The sequence below is a fragment of the Xyrauchen texanus genome, chromosome 9, assembly GCF_025860055.1.
Source record: "Xyrauchen texanus isolate HMW12.3.18 chromosome 9, RBS_HiC_50CHRs, whole genome shotgun sequence".
Classification (NCBI taxonomy): Eukaryota; Metazoa; Chordata; class Actinopteri; order Cypriniformes; family Catostomidae; genus Xyrauchen; species Xyrauchen texanus.
Window position 1 is genome coordinate 43,743,769 of NC_068284.1, and position 17,178 is coordinate 43,760,946.

At 38.2% G+C, this 17,178-nt stretch overlaps 1 protein-coding gene across 1 annotated transcript in view; it reads left to right on the plus strand.

The window, feature by feature from the left end:
* Positions 1 to 2,809: 2,809 nt before the first annotated feature.
* LOC127649741 (dual specificity calcium/calmodulin-dependent 3',5'-cyclic nucleotide phosphodiesterase 1A-like) overlaps positions 2,810 to 17,178 on the plus strand; it is a 109,130-nt gene continuing 94,761 nt past the window's right edge. The window contains exons 1-2 of the mRNA XM_052134968.1: positions 2,810 to 3,002; positions 16,971 to 17,142. Coding sequence (XP_051990928.1) covers positions 2,810 to 3,002; positions 16,971 to 17,142 — 365 coding nt within the window. The remainder of the gene's footprint in view (positions 3,003 to 16,970; positions 17,143 to 17,178) is intronic.

The following is a 17,178-nucleotide window of genomic DNA, read 5'->3' on the forward strand; positions in this document are numbered from 1 at the left end:
GTGGCTAAATTAGTAGAGCCATTTAACAGCTTGAGCCTTGTTCAATATTTATGTTCTATAAATTGAGTCTCAATCTTTAAGTTACGCTTTCTAGATCCTATTTTATACTGGTTCTGGATTCAAAGCCCCTCACTGCCAACGTGTGGTCAATCATAAGATTGGCAATAAAAAAAACCTTGACAGGTGCATCTTCAAGTTTAGACTTTTTAAAAAATATTTTATATGGACAATTGCATAACACTTTCTCTAACCTACGATGGTTTGTGTTTTTATTAGCTGTTCATATGAGATAGGATGTGTGTTTGTGTCATAGACTGTAAAAAAAGATGGACGACGCCCCTTCGCTCTTTTCCATTGGTGAGAACTGAAGCCGCCAGTGTCCCGATATGGCGCTGACCTCTTGGGACTTGAGTCTGCGCAGTTGCGATTTCGGGACCAGACCTGCGCAGTAGTGAGCATGAAGTAAAGCCGCGAAATCAAGGCCCCGCCCTCACTCTCGCTGAATCAATCGCAAGCACGCGCCCCTGGACTTTTGACGGTGTGAAATAATTAATTATAGAAATTTAGATATTAAATTTAAAGCTCCAATCTCCTCAGTCCTCCGAAGATCCCGAAAAAAAGTCTGTTGGTGCTTCAGTGACTACTTCGCTCAGAGAACCTGTCAATCACAGCTGTCAATCATGATGTCACAGCACTGATTCTATTGCATCAAATAACTAATTAAAAACATAAATATATACTTGAAATGACATCAACGTGATAGAAACTACAGTAAATGACAGAAACTATCTTTGGAAAAAAGATATGTGAAGTGTAATTTAATAGTTTAGTTGGTCTCACGTCCCGTTGAATAACACGGGGAGGCGGGGTTTATGACCTGTACTAGGACCAGTCACTGGGGCGATCGAGACGTTTTGGCTTCACTTTTGAGGGCTTGTGCGGCACACTTGGTTTGTGTCTGTTTGTTCCAGTGACAGAGACTCATTCTCCCTGGACATGGATGATCAAGTTCCTGTTTGCTCCCTTGGAGGCACACAGAGAGCTCATGTGTCATTACTGAATGTAGTTTTTAAAGGAACAGATTCAAGTCATTCCAAACTAAAAAAAGGCTTTTATTTCAGAATGTCCAAGCTCCTCTTTTCCATATAGTAACGGTATAAAGTGACCGGCAGTCAAGCTACTTAAGGGACAAAAAAATAAAGTAGTCCCTAAAACTAGTGCAAAATATTATAAAGTCCTCCAAAGCTATTCAATAACTTTGTGTGACAAAATCTTTCCCTCCACCATTGCTCTAAAATTGCATTCACTCTTCCACATGTTCAAATGTCAATACCAAAATGAAATTTAAGAGGTACAGTGGAAGGCAAGACTTTTAGGGACTACAATTTTGGTCTTTTCCTCAAACAAACCTACTGTGTGGCTTCAGAAGAGTTGTATTGAATAGGGTACAAAAATAGCAACAAAAACTACCACAGTACTTTCCTTAATGCTTGTTTGTTACAATGCACTGAAAAACTGTTCCTGATTCATAAGTTTAAGTTGGAGCCAAAATACTTATTTGTCATTTGAATTTTTGTTCATGGTGATTAAATCAAAAGTTTAATAATAACCCCACAAATATAATACACTGTTTTTTTTTAAAGGTGCGCTCAGTAATTTTTTCCATTAAAAAAGTTTTACTCCTAAAGAAATGAATTGTAATTTTTAAACATTTATATAAAATCATGAGCACTCACATGAAACTAAGAATCCAGTCACATCAGTAACCTTATAAAAGCTGTTTTATTCTACATAGAGAGGGTCCCCTCATGGGGGCGGCCATGTTAAAATCACATGACCAGCTGAATACTACTCACTTAATCTCAGTAACCGTCCTGTTATTGGACACATGCACGCCACTAGGTGTCACTGCAAATCCTATAACACAGGCAAAAAGTTACTGAGTGCACCTTGCCAATAGATTTGTTATTAAAATCTCTATTATGATTGGATCATTCAAGTTGAGCCCACTTTGAACATCAAAGTGAAAGATCCTATCATAATGGACATTCATTTGTTAATAAAAAAATACTTAAAATGTAATGAAATGCCAAATATGACTGAAATGAACATAAAATATTTCTGAAGTGGCTATTTTGAACAAGTATTATCTTAATTTTAATCAGAAAAGCATCTTGCTGTCTCCAAATAATTTATTATTTATTATTTATTTTCAGACTAATTATGCTTCTCCATCATTAATTAATACATATATATATATATATATATATATATATATATATATATATATATATATATATATATATATATATATATATATATATATTTTTTTTTTTTTTAATGGTACACTCTGTGACCAGCACATTGTCCTTAAGGTGTAGCCAGCCTTTAGCCCCGTTGTACTCTACTTTTATGTTGCATTTTGTTGACTTTTGGGGTAGGCAGTCAGTGGTCACCATTCACTTTCACTTTATGGAAATGAGCAGCGTGTACATTCTTCAAAATCTCCCTTTGTGTCCTATGGAAGAAATCATACTGAAAGACATTAAGTCCCTACTGAAATGAAAAATGTGAGTAGATACAAATGAACAGAATTAACTAGGCTAATTTAGATGGTTGCTAAGCGCTTGATGCCGCCCCCGAACGGTATAAAGGCGTTGGAACAGCACTTTAATGACAGAAGACAGTTTGTTTAGTATTGTCGTTTTCTGAGGAAGACAGAGAGATGGGGAAATGACATAGACTGAATCAAAGCCATGGAGAGTATGATTTGGTTCTCGTCCAGTCAGCCGAAGGTTGTTGGGCAGAGATGGGCTCAGTGACCTCAGCTTTTACCAGGTCGCGCAACACGTTGGTCAAAGTTGGTTCGGAACCACAGAAAGAGCCGGACGGGAAACAGCGGACCGTCTCCGGTGTGATATCAAGGCAAACAAGCAAACAGCTGCTGTCTGAGGCGCTGCAAACAACCGGGACCTTCAAAACGACGACAACACAACTTCCTGGTACATTTGGGTTCGAGTCTTACATTGTTAAAATTGCTTTATTTTTATGGTGTGGCCTCAAAAGGTATTTGAAGACTTAAGTTACACTTACAAATGCATAAATGTCGTTACATTGCAAAATACCAAACTAAGTGGCATGTCCAAACATATGGTGTTTACTTTAACCAACGGGACCCAAGGTGATTTGTAGTGGATTTTTAATATTCCCTTAAAGGAATATTTTGGGTTCAATACAAGTTAAGCTCAATCGACAGCATTTGTGGCACAATGTTGCTTACCACAAAAATTTATTTGGACTCGTCCCAACTTTTCTTTAAAAAAAGCAAAAATCTGGGTTCAAGTGTGGCACTTACAATGGAAGTGAATGGAGCCAACCCATGAACGTTAAAATGCAACATATATTTGTACTTGTTTATTCGCACTGTTATAAGTAAATTTGTATAAACAAAATATGTTCTAACATGATTTAATGTTGTGCTAATCTTTTCTATATAAAGTTATAGCCAATTTTACAACATTGTTGCCATGACGACTTAATGCTGTAAACACTAACCCCCTAAAACGACTGTAAAAATGTTTATTTACACAACTTTACAGCTCAAATAATATACACATTTTAACAGAACAACGAACGTAAGTGCTTTTATAACATTATAAGCTTCACATTTCTGCCTTTAAACCCTGCAAAATTGTCCCCATTCACTTCCATTGTAAGTGCCTCACTGTAACATTGATTTTTGCTTCTTTTTTTTTTTTTTCCATTTAAAAAAGAAGGAATGAGTCGAAATTAAGTTTTATACATTATGCCACAAATGCTGTGGATTGCGATAAACATGTATTAAACTCTGAATATTCCTTAATGATTACACAGGTGTTTGTAACCCCATGTGTAATTCGTCGCATTATCTGTGGACATGTTCCACTAAGATTTGACAACCAGAAAGTGTCAAAATACTTTGTCTTCATTTTGAACATTATACAGTATCTGTTGTTTCAACGTTGAAGTTCACCTGTTGAAGTTCTTTTTGTGAAATGTTTTGATTCAAAAAGCATGCTTGTGCTGTGTTTCTTTAAAATACATCTCACATGATATTTTGCTATTTAAAGCAATGGTATTCTTACACTTCTGACACCCTCCATCTGACCCGATGAAGAGACAACCACTTGCCCACTCTAGAGACCAAAATGCACCCCATAGATCGCATCTTAGTATTGGACCTGAATGACATTAACTGTTAAGTGTGAGTGTCCAAATACTATTGGGGCCACTCTATCCATCTAATTAGTAATTGAGGAATTTCAGTGCATGCCTTCATGAGACAACAGGTGGGAAACAGGTGTCCGCTCATTTTGGGTCAAAAACACAGGTGATAGCAGCCTTTTATCTGCACATTAGAGAGGCTCTAAGTGATGATCAATGATATGCCACAGCGATTCTTTGATTCAGGTTCCAGGTCCAGGTTGTTTGAACTCTTTGATGTTAGAATAACAGGGTGTCCTGATGCTTTATATAGCACAAGTGCCATCTGAGATAGTTTTCATGTAATCTAAAGCACTGCAAGCTTGATTTTCCTTGTGATTGCTGACTGCCAACTGGAATACTTGGGTACTGTTGAAATAATCATTACCTTTAAATTATGTCAAATTAATTACTACATTTATGGTATACATAAACAAAGGTAAAAAGACACTATATTTGTAATAAAAATACACTCTAAGAAGAAAAGATTCTGTATTATTCTATAAAGGGGCTGTCACACTACGCTTCGCGCTCCATTCACTCCCATTCAAACGCACCCGAATGCAGCAGACCAGAAATGCAAAGTCATGAGAAGAAATTTCGTACTACGCTACATACCAAAGTTTAACCTTGGTGAACTGAACGGTAAATTAGTACGATGAGAGGACATGTGATTTATAGAAGATTGAAACATCACACTCTGAGGAAAGTGTGTGGACGATATATTTAAACATTTTTAGATAATATAATTTGTTATTTGTGATGTATTATTTACTTACACCAGAAGCCCTCCTGTGTGACATCATATCCTGGTCTGTTGCATTGTACGGAACAAAAATTGCATGCTCAAATCCTAGTGTGACCAACTCTTTACTTGCTTTGTATTTTGGAACCCCTAAAAGGTTCCATATAGAACCCTTTATATGAACCCTTTATATGAAAATGAAGGGGCGGCACGGTGGTGCAGCGGTTAGCACTGTCGCCTCACAGCAAGAAGGTCGTGGGTTCAAACCCTGGTTGCCCCAGCCTTTCTGTGTGGAGTTTGCATGTTCTCCCATGTCTGCGTGGGTTCTCTCCGGGTACTACGGCTTCCTCCCACCATCCAAAAGACATGCAGGCTAGGTTAATTGGTGTCTTCAAAAAATTGCCGTGGAGGTGAGTGTGAGTGTGGCCCTGCGATGGACTGGCGACCTGTCCAGGGTGTCCCCCGCCTTTCGCCCAATGTTAGCTGGGATAGGCTCCAGCCCCCCGCGACCCTGTACACAGGATAAGCGGTTGACGATGGATGGATGGATGGATGAAAATGAATATGATACTTAGAAAAATTTAAAATGTCACTTGGTGTAAATGTCTGGAGACATTAAAAAGCTAAAGAAATGCTGGTGAAGAGTAGTCTTTTATTGTTATTACTTATTTTTTTTAGCAGTGAACAACTTTATCTTTATATAGGATTAATATTTGAAAAACCCAGCGGTTCTCAACCTTTTTGACTCCGAGGCCCCCCATTATCTGAGAAAATATTTGAAGGCCCCCCATGTAGGCAATTAGATATTTATATTAGAAGATATATCTATAAGAAGATATTTCCTTTCCAGAAATGTCTAGAACTGTGTATGCTTCATAAAAAGCAAGCTGTTGATGGGAGTTATTAAATTTTTTGCATTTTCAGTAAGTTGAATAATAATAATTATATAAAAATCACAATAATCTATTATATTTTAAATAATTTTAAGAGATCTTGAGGCCCCCCGGTAAGTGTGCTGAATCCCCCTAGTGGGTCCCGACCCCCTGGTTGAGAACCACTGGTGTAACCAACATGTAGGTAGCCATTTTCAGATCCTCAAAAATATTTTGTTGTATCGTTAAATATTAATATTTTGACATTTTCATGAAAAGGCACATTTTGTTCAAGTCATATGGTGTAACCCTGAGAAAACGTCTTGATATTCTCAAAAATGTGTGATATGTTATATAAGAATTTATATTTAATATATATTTTATATATATATATATATATTTTATCTTAAATTATATTTGACTTTTTTTCTAAACGAATGTTTAAGTTCCCATATACAGTCCCATGTATTCAAGGTGCAAGCAAAGTATTTTCATACCCTACTTTTTTGTAGAAAGAGATATAAAACATTTCAGATATTTGTGAAACCAACATAAACACACATTTCAATTGAAAGATTAAAAGATTTATAATTTTTATCACCTTGGATTTATAATTGTTATCACCTTGGACAACCTTATTTGTCGAAGACCTTGAACACAAAAGATGATGCAAAATGTAAGCTTCAAATATTCACTTTCATTGCATCTTTGTTTTTCCATAGAATGAAAGTGAATGGAGACTAACATTCTGTGTACATTTCCTTTTGAGTTCTATGGAAGAAAGAAAGTTGAAGGGGTTTGGATGTAACGAACCCCGCTCCTCTAGTTCTGCCCGCTTCATCGAGCTCACAGGCTCGCTCCCCGAGCTCACACGCTCACTCCCAATCACCCCCCTCTGGCTTTCATGCACGCTCCCAATCACCAGAGTATTAGTTTCACCTGTACTTGTCCCAATCACCTGGTTATTCGTTTCACCTGCACCGCTCGTTTTCTCCCCTATATATATCACAACCCTCTTGTTGGTTATTGTTTAGTTTACCCCTTCGCTTTGCCAGCTCTAGTGTTCCCCTAGCTCCCCTGTCTATTCAACTCGCTTGTTTACCCGTTCTGCTATTCTGACTTCCCCGGCTTCGACCTTACGCTCCCCTCGACCACTCTCTTCTGGATTTGCCCTATTTGTACTTTTGCTTTGCCTGCAATAAACGCAGTTTGACTATACATTGTGACTGTCTCTTCTTGTGCGGGTTACATTGGAACAACATTAGTGTAAGTAAATGATGACAGAATTAAACATTTTTGGTGAACTATGCCGTTAACCTCCTGAGACCCGAGTGAAAAATAGATTACCCTTTTTGATTTGTAACTAGTAACACCTAATAATCATGCAAAACAATAAATATATATATATATATATATATATATATATTCTAGAGCAAATGGTTTTCCAAAAAATGTATGGCAACATATGTGGACAGTGGGACTACGCTGTGAAATTTTAAATAATACCAGGCTGTAGAAAGTCAGATTTGTAATAATTTGTTTATAAAATTGTTTGTTTCCAGGAGTGTTGTTTGTTCACATTTTTGAGACTTTACAGACATTTCATCAGAAATTAGCATAATTAATTCCAAAACTCCATTTAAAGCCTCTGAAAGCAACATTTTTCAGATTTTGGATGAACACATTGGTGCTCAATATGGTAATGCACAGTAAATATAGCATTTCCAAAGAAAAAATGCACCAAAGTACACATTAGTGTACATTGTGTTTAGCAGCATGGCTTTTCGTGAGAAATGCCAAAAAGTTTTTAAAATGGCATATCGGATGATACTAGAGACTTTAATCATTGACTGAAACTCAGCTCAGCGAGTATTGACTCTGACTACCACCCCTGGAGTCACGAGTTCGAATCCAGGGTGTGCTGAGTGACTCCAGTCAGGTCTCCTAAGCAACAAAAATTGGCACAGTTGCTAGGGAGGGTAGAGTCACATGGGTTAACCTCCTCATGGTCGCGATTAGTGGTTCTCGCTCTCAATGGCGCGTGTGATAAGTTGTGCGTAGATCGTGGAGAGTAGCATGAGCCTCCACATTCAGAGTCTCCGAATGTCGGTGTCATGCACAAAGAACCACGTGATAAGATGCGCAGATTGACGGTCTCAGAAGCGGAGGCTACTGTGACTTGTCCTCCGCCACCCTGATTGAGGTGAGTAATTGGGTGAAAAGGGGATACAATAAATAAATAAATACAAAATTTGGTTTCTTACCAGATGTAATTTTCCTGCCGTTTCTCCAAAGACAAACTCCGCTGTGATTCGTATGTTGAAAGTTGAACCCTTTACAGCTTAGAGAGTCTCCTGAACTGAGATCAGTCAGTTTAAACACATTCATGTGTTGTGCCAAAATACAGCTTCCACGCATGTGGATGCGGAGTCGAACGAAGTTAACATACTCTTAGGGAAATGTATGCCCTTTAAAGTGTTTACTTCTAAATATTGCAGAAATCCACTCACATACTGTATTCTTAAATAAATTTACTTCCCTGTCCCCTCTTATATCATGTGATCGTTAAAAGAGGTAACCCTTGAGGGCGACCAAAATATCTCCTAAAGCTCTATGTTTCATGGTTACAATGAGCAGGCAACAGTATTGTCTCCCGCTGAACTCCCCATTGGCCCCAACTCCCTCCATGGCATTACATCTCCAGAGAGCCACAGACTGGGAGACACCAACCAACAGAGTGACTGAACGTCACAGCAAAATAGCAGTTTAGCTCATTGAGAACAAAAGTTGATGATTAAAAATAAAAAAAAGTTGGTGTTTGATTAGAACTATAAGTGTGCTGTTAAGTTGTATGGAGTATTGTAAGATGTTTTGAATGCAGTTTTCTTGCATCTCTCGAGGATGCTACAATCACATGTTTTTGAAATAGCCGAAGTAAACTTGTCTCGTCCCTGGGTGCCTGAGGATGAGACAGACACCTGCAATGAATAATTAGGGCTTTTGCTATATAAATATTGAGCAATCAGTTTGAACAGATGAAGCAGAACTTTGCACAGAGATCGTGACTGTATTGCAGACAGCAACAATCAAATTTAACCAATGAAAGAGTTGAATTGACTCTAAACGTGGGCTTATTACTCTTATTCGGTTTTATTGCCGTTCTTCAGAGATTGAATGAGATCAATTGAAATTGGTCTTCATTACAATACTTCTGTGAAAATGTAAAAATGTTACTTTAGAAATGAAGTATTTGCAAATATAGTGGCAAGAAAAATATTTCTGTATTAATTGGTAATAAAATGTGATCTCAACTTCATCAAAGTCACAAGTATTAACAAACAGAATGGGCTTAACATAACACACAACTAGGGCTGGGCGATAAAACAATATCGATATATATCGGGATAAAGAAAATCCACGATAAGCTTTTCGGTATTTACTGCACGCTAAAACTCAAGCAGTTTGGCTTTCTCAGGCTGTGTTTCCACTGGGGCGGACGAAATCCGCTCAAAGGCGCTCACAGCGCTAGGAGAGAGCTTGCTCCGCACCGCTGCCAATCCTACGATCCACCTTGCGAGCATGGCGCTCGGCTTTCATAAGAATGAATTGAAAACACTCTCAGCTTCGCTCACAACGCGCCAGTGGTAACGTAGGGTCAGACTGGATGAACTTGCTAATGCTAGCTGCCTTGCTAACAATTAGGTTTCGTCGGACACAGGATTGATTCCATCCGCACCGCAAGACTTCATGACAACGGTTGCACCCTCTCATCGTCTCTAGCGAAGAGTGCGACAGAACAACGGTGATGTGGACAACAGCTCTGATCTTTCTGCGCTGTAATCTTGAATATTGTTCTCTAGCAACAAACATGCATAATTTCTACCCTGTCCCGCTCCGCACGCGTCGCCTCTTTTCCCTGCATGTGTGTAGACATTAAGCACCGCATGAGTTAACGTGGTTTCAAAGCACCTTTTAGTCCAAAAGGTTTTTCCCTTCTAAATGTATCTTTATTAATCAGCATGTTACGAGCCTTTAATAATAAACAAATCGAATAAACAAATCTATTTTTGTTCTAATTAATTAGATGTCTGGAATGGATAAGGAAAGACTAAAATTACTAGTTGGTAGACTAGTCTCTCACTTTAATTAAAATATAATTTTTTGTTTTTACATTTTCTGAAAAACGTTTTCTAAATGTTCTCTCGGGACACCCTGAACCCACATTCAGCATCATTCCACAGTCACAAGGGCTTCTATGCCCCATACTTGAATTCTGAATCTAAAGAAATATAAAAAATATTTCATTTTAATGTAACAATATTCCAACAAATACTGGACTGATGTCACTATGCTTCAGAACAAACAGATGATCTTTTAACATTCATTTTCAATTGATAAACGGTAAAAGACGGTAAAATTGGTAAAAGATCCCGTAGACCCCGCTGCTTTGGCCGTCTCTGGACCCCTTGTGCAGTTTTGTAGAGACTATTTTAACTGTTTAGAATTTATTATTTCTTCTTTTCTTTCGTCAACTTTGAAATTAAAAAGAAAGTGCAATGTGTAAATGTATATCGTGATAAATATCGATATCGAACAATATGAAAAAGATTATCTTGATAACAATTTTGGCCATATCGCCCAGCCCTACAAACAACCAATTATAATCTTTCATGTCTTTATACATCCCATTAAACATTCACAGTGCAGTGGAAAAAGAAAGTGAACCCTTGGTTTTATAACTGGTCGATCCTCCTTTGGCAGTAATAACCTCAACCAAGCGTTTCCAGTATAGCTGCTGATTAGACCCCTAGGGTCATTGTCTTGCTGCATCACTCAACTTCTACTGAGCTTCAGCTGGAGCTCAGCCACCCTGATATTATCCTGTACGCAATCTTAAAAACTTGGGAATTCATTTTTCCAAAACATGATGCTCCCATGACTGTACTTCACCGTTGGGATGATGTTTTCATGTTGGTATAAGGGTGCCCTTTTTACACCATATGTAGTGCTGCGTGTTCTTCCCAAACAATTCAACCTTAGATTCATCAGTCCACAAAACATTTTCCCAGTAGTGTTGTGGAGTGTCAAGGTGGTCCTTGGCAAACTTCAGGCATGCAGCAATGTTTTCTGTTGTAAAGCAGCGGCTTCCTTCATGGTGTCTTGGTGATTTATTTTTTTTACCTCCATTGATCATTCTGCGGTGTGCCCTTTGAGTCATCTTGTCTGGATGGCCACTTCTAGGGAGAGTAGCCACAGTACTAAACTGTCTCCATTTATAGACAATTTATCGAACTGTGTACAGACAAATATCTAAGCTCTTCAAGATAACTTTGTAACCCTTTCTAGCCTTATGCAGTTTCAAGTGTAGCTCAAGGTTTTCAAAATGTGTTGGCATTATTAGGATTTCATCACATTTCCACACTGTCTATGACACTACCTTTTGTAATGAGGGTGCACGCATGGAATCACTAGAGAGCACACGCTGTCTCTCGTCTCCACGATAACACGCAGAGGCAACAACTTTTTCCAGTGAGCTCACGCTGTCTCTGTTCTCACAGACTAATTTATGCTTTAATGTAGACATGCTGTCATAATCAGTCTCCTGTCAAGAGATAGTATTGTTGGGCTTAAGAAATGTGAGATGTGTTGGAGTGTGTGTAAATGTGTTATATTTGCAATGAATTTCCATTTTATATAATTAAGAGATGTTTTATCCCCCTCTTGTGGTCAAATTAAGAAAATGCTCAAAAACCCAATTAGGATAACTTAACACAAAAATGAGAACTCTATGAGAACATTATTTTCATGTTGTTCCAAACCTGTACAACTTCTTTCTTCAATAGAGCTCAAATGGAAGTTTTAGGCAGAACGTTATAGATACACTGATCAGCCACAACATTAAAACCACCTGCCTAATATTGTGTAGGTCCCCCTCATGCCTCCAAAACAGTGCCAACCGCAACTCAGAATGCTATTCTTCTCACCACATTTGAGTTACCGTAGACTTTGTCAGTTCGAACCAGTCTGGCCATTCTCCGTTGACCTCTCTCATCAACAAGGCGCTGCTGTCCATAGAACTGCCCCTCAATGGATGTTTTTTGTTTTGGCACCATTCAGAGTAAATACTAGAAATCCATGAAAATCCCAGGAGATCAGCAGTTCCAGAAATACTCAAACCAGCCCATCTAGCACCAACAATCATCTATGTGATTATCTAATCAGCCAATCATGTGGCAGCATTGCTGTGCATAAAATCATGCAGATACGGGTCAGGAGCTTCAGTTAATGTTCACATCAACTGTCAGAATGAGGAAAAAATGTGATCTCAGTGATTTGGACCGTGGTATGATTGTTGGTATGCAACTTGTATACAAGTCTATTTTATTTGTTAAATAAATACTAAAGTTTATTTTATATGATTGTCAACATTAACCTAACCACAGTAATGAGGAGCCATCCACGGTCTTACCTGCTGTCTTACTACTGTTAATCAATGGAAGAACAATGGTAACATTTTATAAAGGCAAGTACAATTTAAAATGAAGGGGTTAAAATCTGAACTTTCATGAGTTATAGACAAATTATTGACAATGTTTTCCTCCAGTTCTAACGTGCCATGTTTGCCTTTAGATATTCTAAAGGTGACTTTAATCATTAGGCACGTGTCCTGCTAAACTCATATCATTCTCATAAACATGCAGATATTATTTGGATTTTATTGCTTTATTAATGCTAACTATTAAACGATTAATTGATCGTTTATTTCCATGACAGTCAATTATGAAACTTAATGACTATCACCCCTGGAGTTGTGAGTTCAAATCCAGGGTGTGTTGAGTGACTCCAGCCAGGTTTCCTAAGCAACCAAATTGGCCCGGTGGCTAGGGAGGGTTGAGTCACATGGGGTAACCTCCTCGTGGTCGCTAAAATGTGTTTCGCTCTCGGTGGGGCGTGTGGCGAGTTGTGCGTAGCCAGATCCGCGGTGGATGGCGTGACGCCTCCAAAAGCGCTATGTCGTTTCGGAAACGCTCTCAACAAGCCACGTGATAAAATGCGCGTATTGATGGTCTCAGACGTGGAGGCAACTGAAATTTGTCCTCCACTACCCGGATTGAGGCGAGTCACTACACCACCACGAGGACTTAGAGTGCATTGGGAATTGAGCTTTCCAAATTGGGGCGAATAAATATATAAATATATGTGTGTATACAAAATGATTTTGTGCAGCTCTATGCCATAAGTCATTTGCACAAAGTCAGTGGGCATGGCCATGAAGTTTTGGCATTTTCATACAAGCATGCATTAAGACTAGGTGCAAGTGGGTTTGTCGAAATCTGTAGAATGTAAATGGAGAAGAGGCTTTCCAATCTGTATACTGCACAAACTAATCGTTCTCTCACGTGCGAGACACTTACATGTTAAACCGTCACATAATCGGCATGGGGTTTGAGGCCACCCTACCCTACTGTATTTGGATGGAGATAAAGACCAAATTTCCAAAACTGTTGTTTATTATTTCACCATAATAGCTTCTATTCATCTTTACAGTTTTATCTTCAAGCCTTTGAACAGAATTGAATGATTTGTGCTTAAGTAAAATCATGGAAATCAAATGGCCTTGGCCCAGCCTAACATTTACATTTATGCATTTGGCAGACGCTTTTATCCAAAGCGACTTACAGTGCAATTATTACAGGGACAATCCCCCCAGAGCAACCTGGAGTTAAGTGCCTTGCTCAAGGACACAATGGTGGTGGCTGTGGGGTTCGAACCAATGACCTTCTGATTAACAGCCCTGTGCTTTAGCCACTATGCCACCACCACTCCAATAACACATTTCTGGGAATGTGTTCAACAAATATGTAGTAACTCAGAAAGGATTCGATTGCATGTAGAAGATAAAAACACACACACACACACGGGCGCGCACAAAAATAAGCCCATTTGATAAAAAACAAAACCAAGCATCACAGAACATTGCACAGAAACCGGTGAGTTGTAATGCAGATGAGAGGGGCAGAGTGTGTTATGTTATGCATTGGTACATTAAGTGCTCAGTTGAGAGGGGACTCACATTCAGCTGAGGAGACAATAATGAGACTATGACTAGGAAAATGACAATAGTGTGTTTTTTGAGAGGAGGCTAGGATTGATTGAAACAAAAGGACAAGAGATAGATAAGCAAACGACTACAAACCCATTGGCATACAACTTTATTCCATGTAGCCTCTACACTTTGGGATTTTTTGACAAGAGCTCTGTGTCTGAGGAAACTGACAAAATCCACAGTAAAAGGTAGACAAATAAAATAAGAAAAAGTGACTGAAACAGATTCAATGAAAAAGGGCTTTACAAAGGGAAGAAGTGCCACATTCAGCATCGATGGATTCAGCTTCACTATTGGTAAGAAATGAGAAGCTATATTTATTAGGTCCACTTGCACTGAAATAGAGTTTGTGATTTGTGTGTGTGTTTATTTCATGAAAATTAGGTTGATCAATTTCATGAAAAATAAACAATAGTTTTTTAAGCTGATTATTTGATTTCTTGTGGCTACATGTATTTTGACTCGGTAATTAGTTTCCTATATACCAATACAGTTCTTTTACAACACATCTGCTGATCTCAGAAAATATGTGAATATCCGGATCTGACCTGAGAGTCTGATTTCTGAAAAGACCCTTTCAGGTGAGCACAGCTCCATATCAACCAGAGTAAAATACTCCAGCAAATACACACACATTCACAAACCTACCCTGAAGAAAATGTTTTTGTTGCTCTTTCATCTCAGTGTGTTCTCAATTATGTTTTATTTAAGTATCAACTTTATTTGTATTTGATGAGTACATGAAGACAGAATTGTCATTATTGGGTGGACTATCACTTTAACTAACACCCTTGTAAATGGGAAAATAACACTGCGGGAATGCATCAGGGAGCCTCATATTCACATTTCATCTGGTATTTTCGATCATCTGCCTGCCATCATGGTTATGTGACACTGTGATCAATTGCTCAGCATGCTTTGAGCTCATTGTAAATCAATCAGGTCCAGTGGAGTGTGACAGTGAGTTGTTATAAGCGTAATGATGAATCATAAGTGTATGATAAGTTTGCCACCGCAAAGTGCAAGTGGTCATGGGTGGAATGTTTGCACTACTGTGGGTGTAGGCATGCAAACTGTGGGTGTGATGTACTGTATGTAAATTAAGTGACAAAGCGTAATTTGCTGTTTTCCTGAGAAATAGGTTATTGCGCTAAGATGTTTCAATACCACCTCTTATCTCGCCGCAAAGGCCAAATTCAGTTCCTTCCTTCGCAGTTCCTCCAGCAGGTAGTAATAAAGTTCATGTTAAAATCTCTTAAAATATAGTGGAACATTACTGTAAATTAAGTCTCTGACAATAACTATCATAGTTTTTAACGCAATCTTTTAAAATGGCTATCTAAAGGTCATGATATACGATTTTGCCAAACCCACTTGCGCCTAGTCTTAGTGCATGTTTGCATGAAAATACCAAAACTCTATGGCCATGCCCACTGACTTTGTGCAAGTGACTTATGGCATAGAGCTGTGCTTAATGCTAGCACTCTTAAAATAGGGCCCATAGTGTGGAGGTAGGTTTTGTTGAATTAAAACTAGAAAGAGCTTAAACCTTCCCTGTTTGGGAGAACATTTAACTCGCTTTTAGCGCCACACAGTGGACATTTCACCCTGAAACTGCTTTGTTACGTGTAATGAACCACGTCATGTAATTTTGCCAAATTTCGCCACAAGTCGCCATGTTGAGGAGAGAAGTGCTACTGTATCTGGCTTGACTGCCCTTCACAGCATACGAGCAAAAGGCTTTTCTGGGGAACACTCATTCTTTTGCATTTTTGTGTTATAGTGACTCGCAGTATGAGTACATTAACAACACCCCGGCAGTCCTCTACTAAACAAGATCAATTTAAAATCCTTTTGAAAGGCTCACAAAACAGCAGGTAAATTCCTATTAAAGCAGTATTCTATGCTTTTCCAGTAGCTCAGTTCATTATATTCACATAATGCAGAGACAATTTAAAACGGCAGCAAAAACCTTTTTGTGTGGTGCATTAAATTTAGTCTCTGAAAAAATAAATGCTTTTAAAAGATAGTCTATGTTTTTTTTAATACGTATACACACACACATACACACACACACACACACGCGCACACAATGTATGTTGGTGCAGCTATCCTAAAGTGGACTCTCCACAGACATAATGATTTTTATACTGTACAAACTATAGATAAACTATAGATTCTAACCCGAAACTTTACCCTCACAAAACACTTTCTGCATTTTTACATTTTCATAAAAAAGAGCATTTTTTTTGTATGTTTTCTAAGCAATTTAAATTATGGGGACACTAGAAATGTCCTCATAAACCACATTTATAGCATAATACCCTTGTAATTACCAGTTTGTAGCCTAAATATATTTCCTCGGAAACCACCCATTTATGCTTAGCTCTGAAATATTAAAAATAAAATTGCTTTTGAGTGTAGTCTGTATAAAATAATTTTTTAAAATCCTTAAAATGTAATGAAAGTTTATGAGTAAAAGTGTGGGTACTTGTCATCAGAGCTGGAGTCTTGATCTTGTAATCTTTACTATTTTTGGGAAACTTTAAATCATTGAAAATAAGTTGAAAACTTGATCATTTTGTGTTTGAATGTTGCAGTAAATTGAACTGTTCATTTAAATGGACAGCCAGGTTCTCTCACAGACAGGTCTTAGTCTAAATCTAGACCTCAATAGATCTAATCTTGGTATTGGTCTGGAAGTCTGAGAAAAGTCTGGGTCTGGTCCTGGTGGATCTGATCTTGACTCCACCTCTGGTCGTTACAACAATCCAATGTTGGCAGAAGCAATTTCTATAGGCAAAATTGTATACATGGGCCTTCCACTAGATGGCAGTGTCTGTCATTAGATACAGATAACCAGACATCATTTTTCTGGGTGAATTGTCCCTTTAGTGACATTTTTTATCCTAGATTTATAATCACCTGCTACCTTACTGCAAAAAAAAAAAGAAAGAAAATTAAAGAGATGTGCACATCTAAGTATTTCTTATCATCTTTGCAGGCTCAAAGTCTCAAAGTGGACTATGGAACACTCTCACAGCTGGGACGAGGAGTAAGGAAAAATTCAAAGTTCAGAGCGACATTCCAGATGATCCACAGAGAATAGAAGAGATCCTAGCAGATGAGCTTCCGTTTGCAGACGTGCCAGAGGCAACAGAGAAAGCTGCTGTCAGGTTCATTTAATTCCATTTATTATAATTAACTGTTCT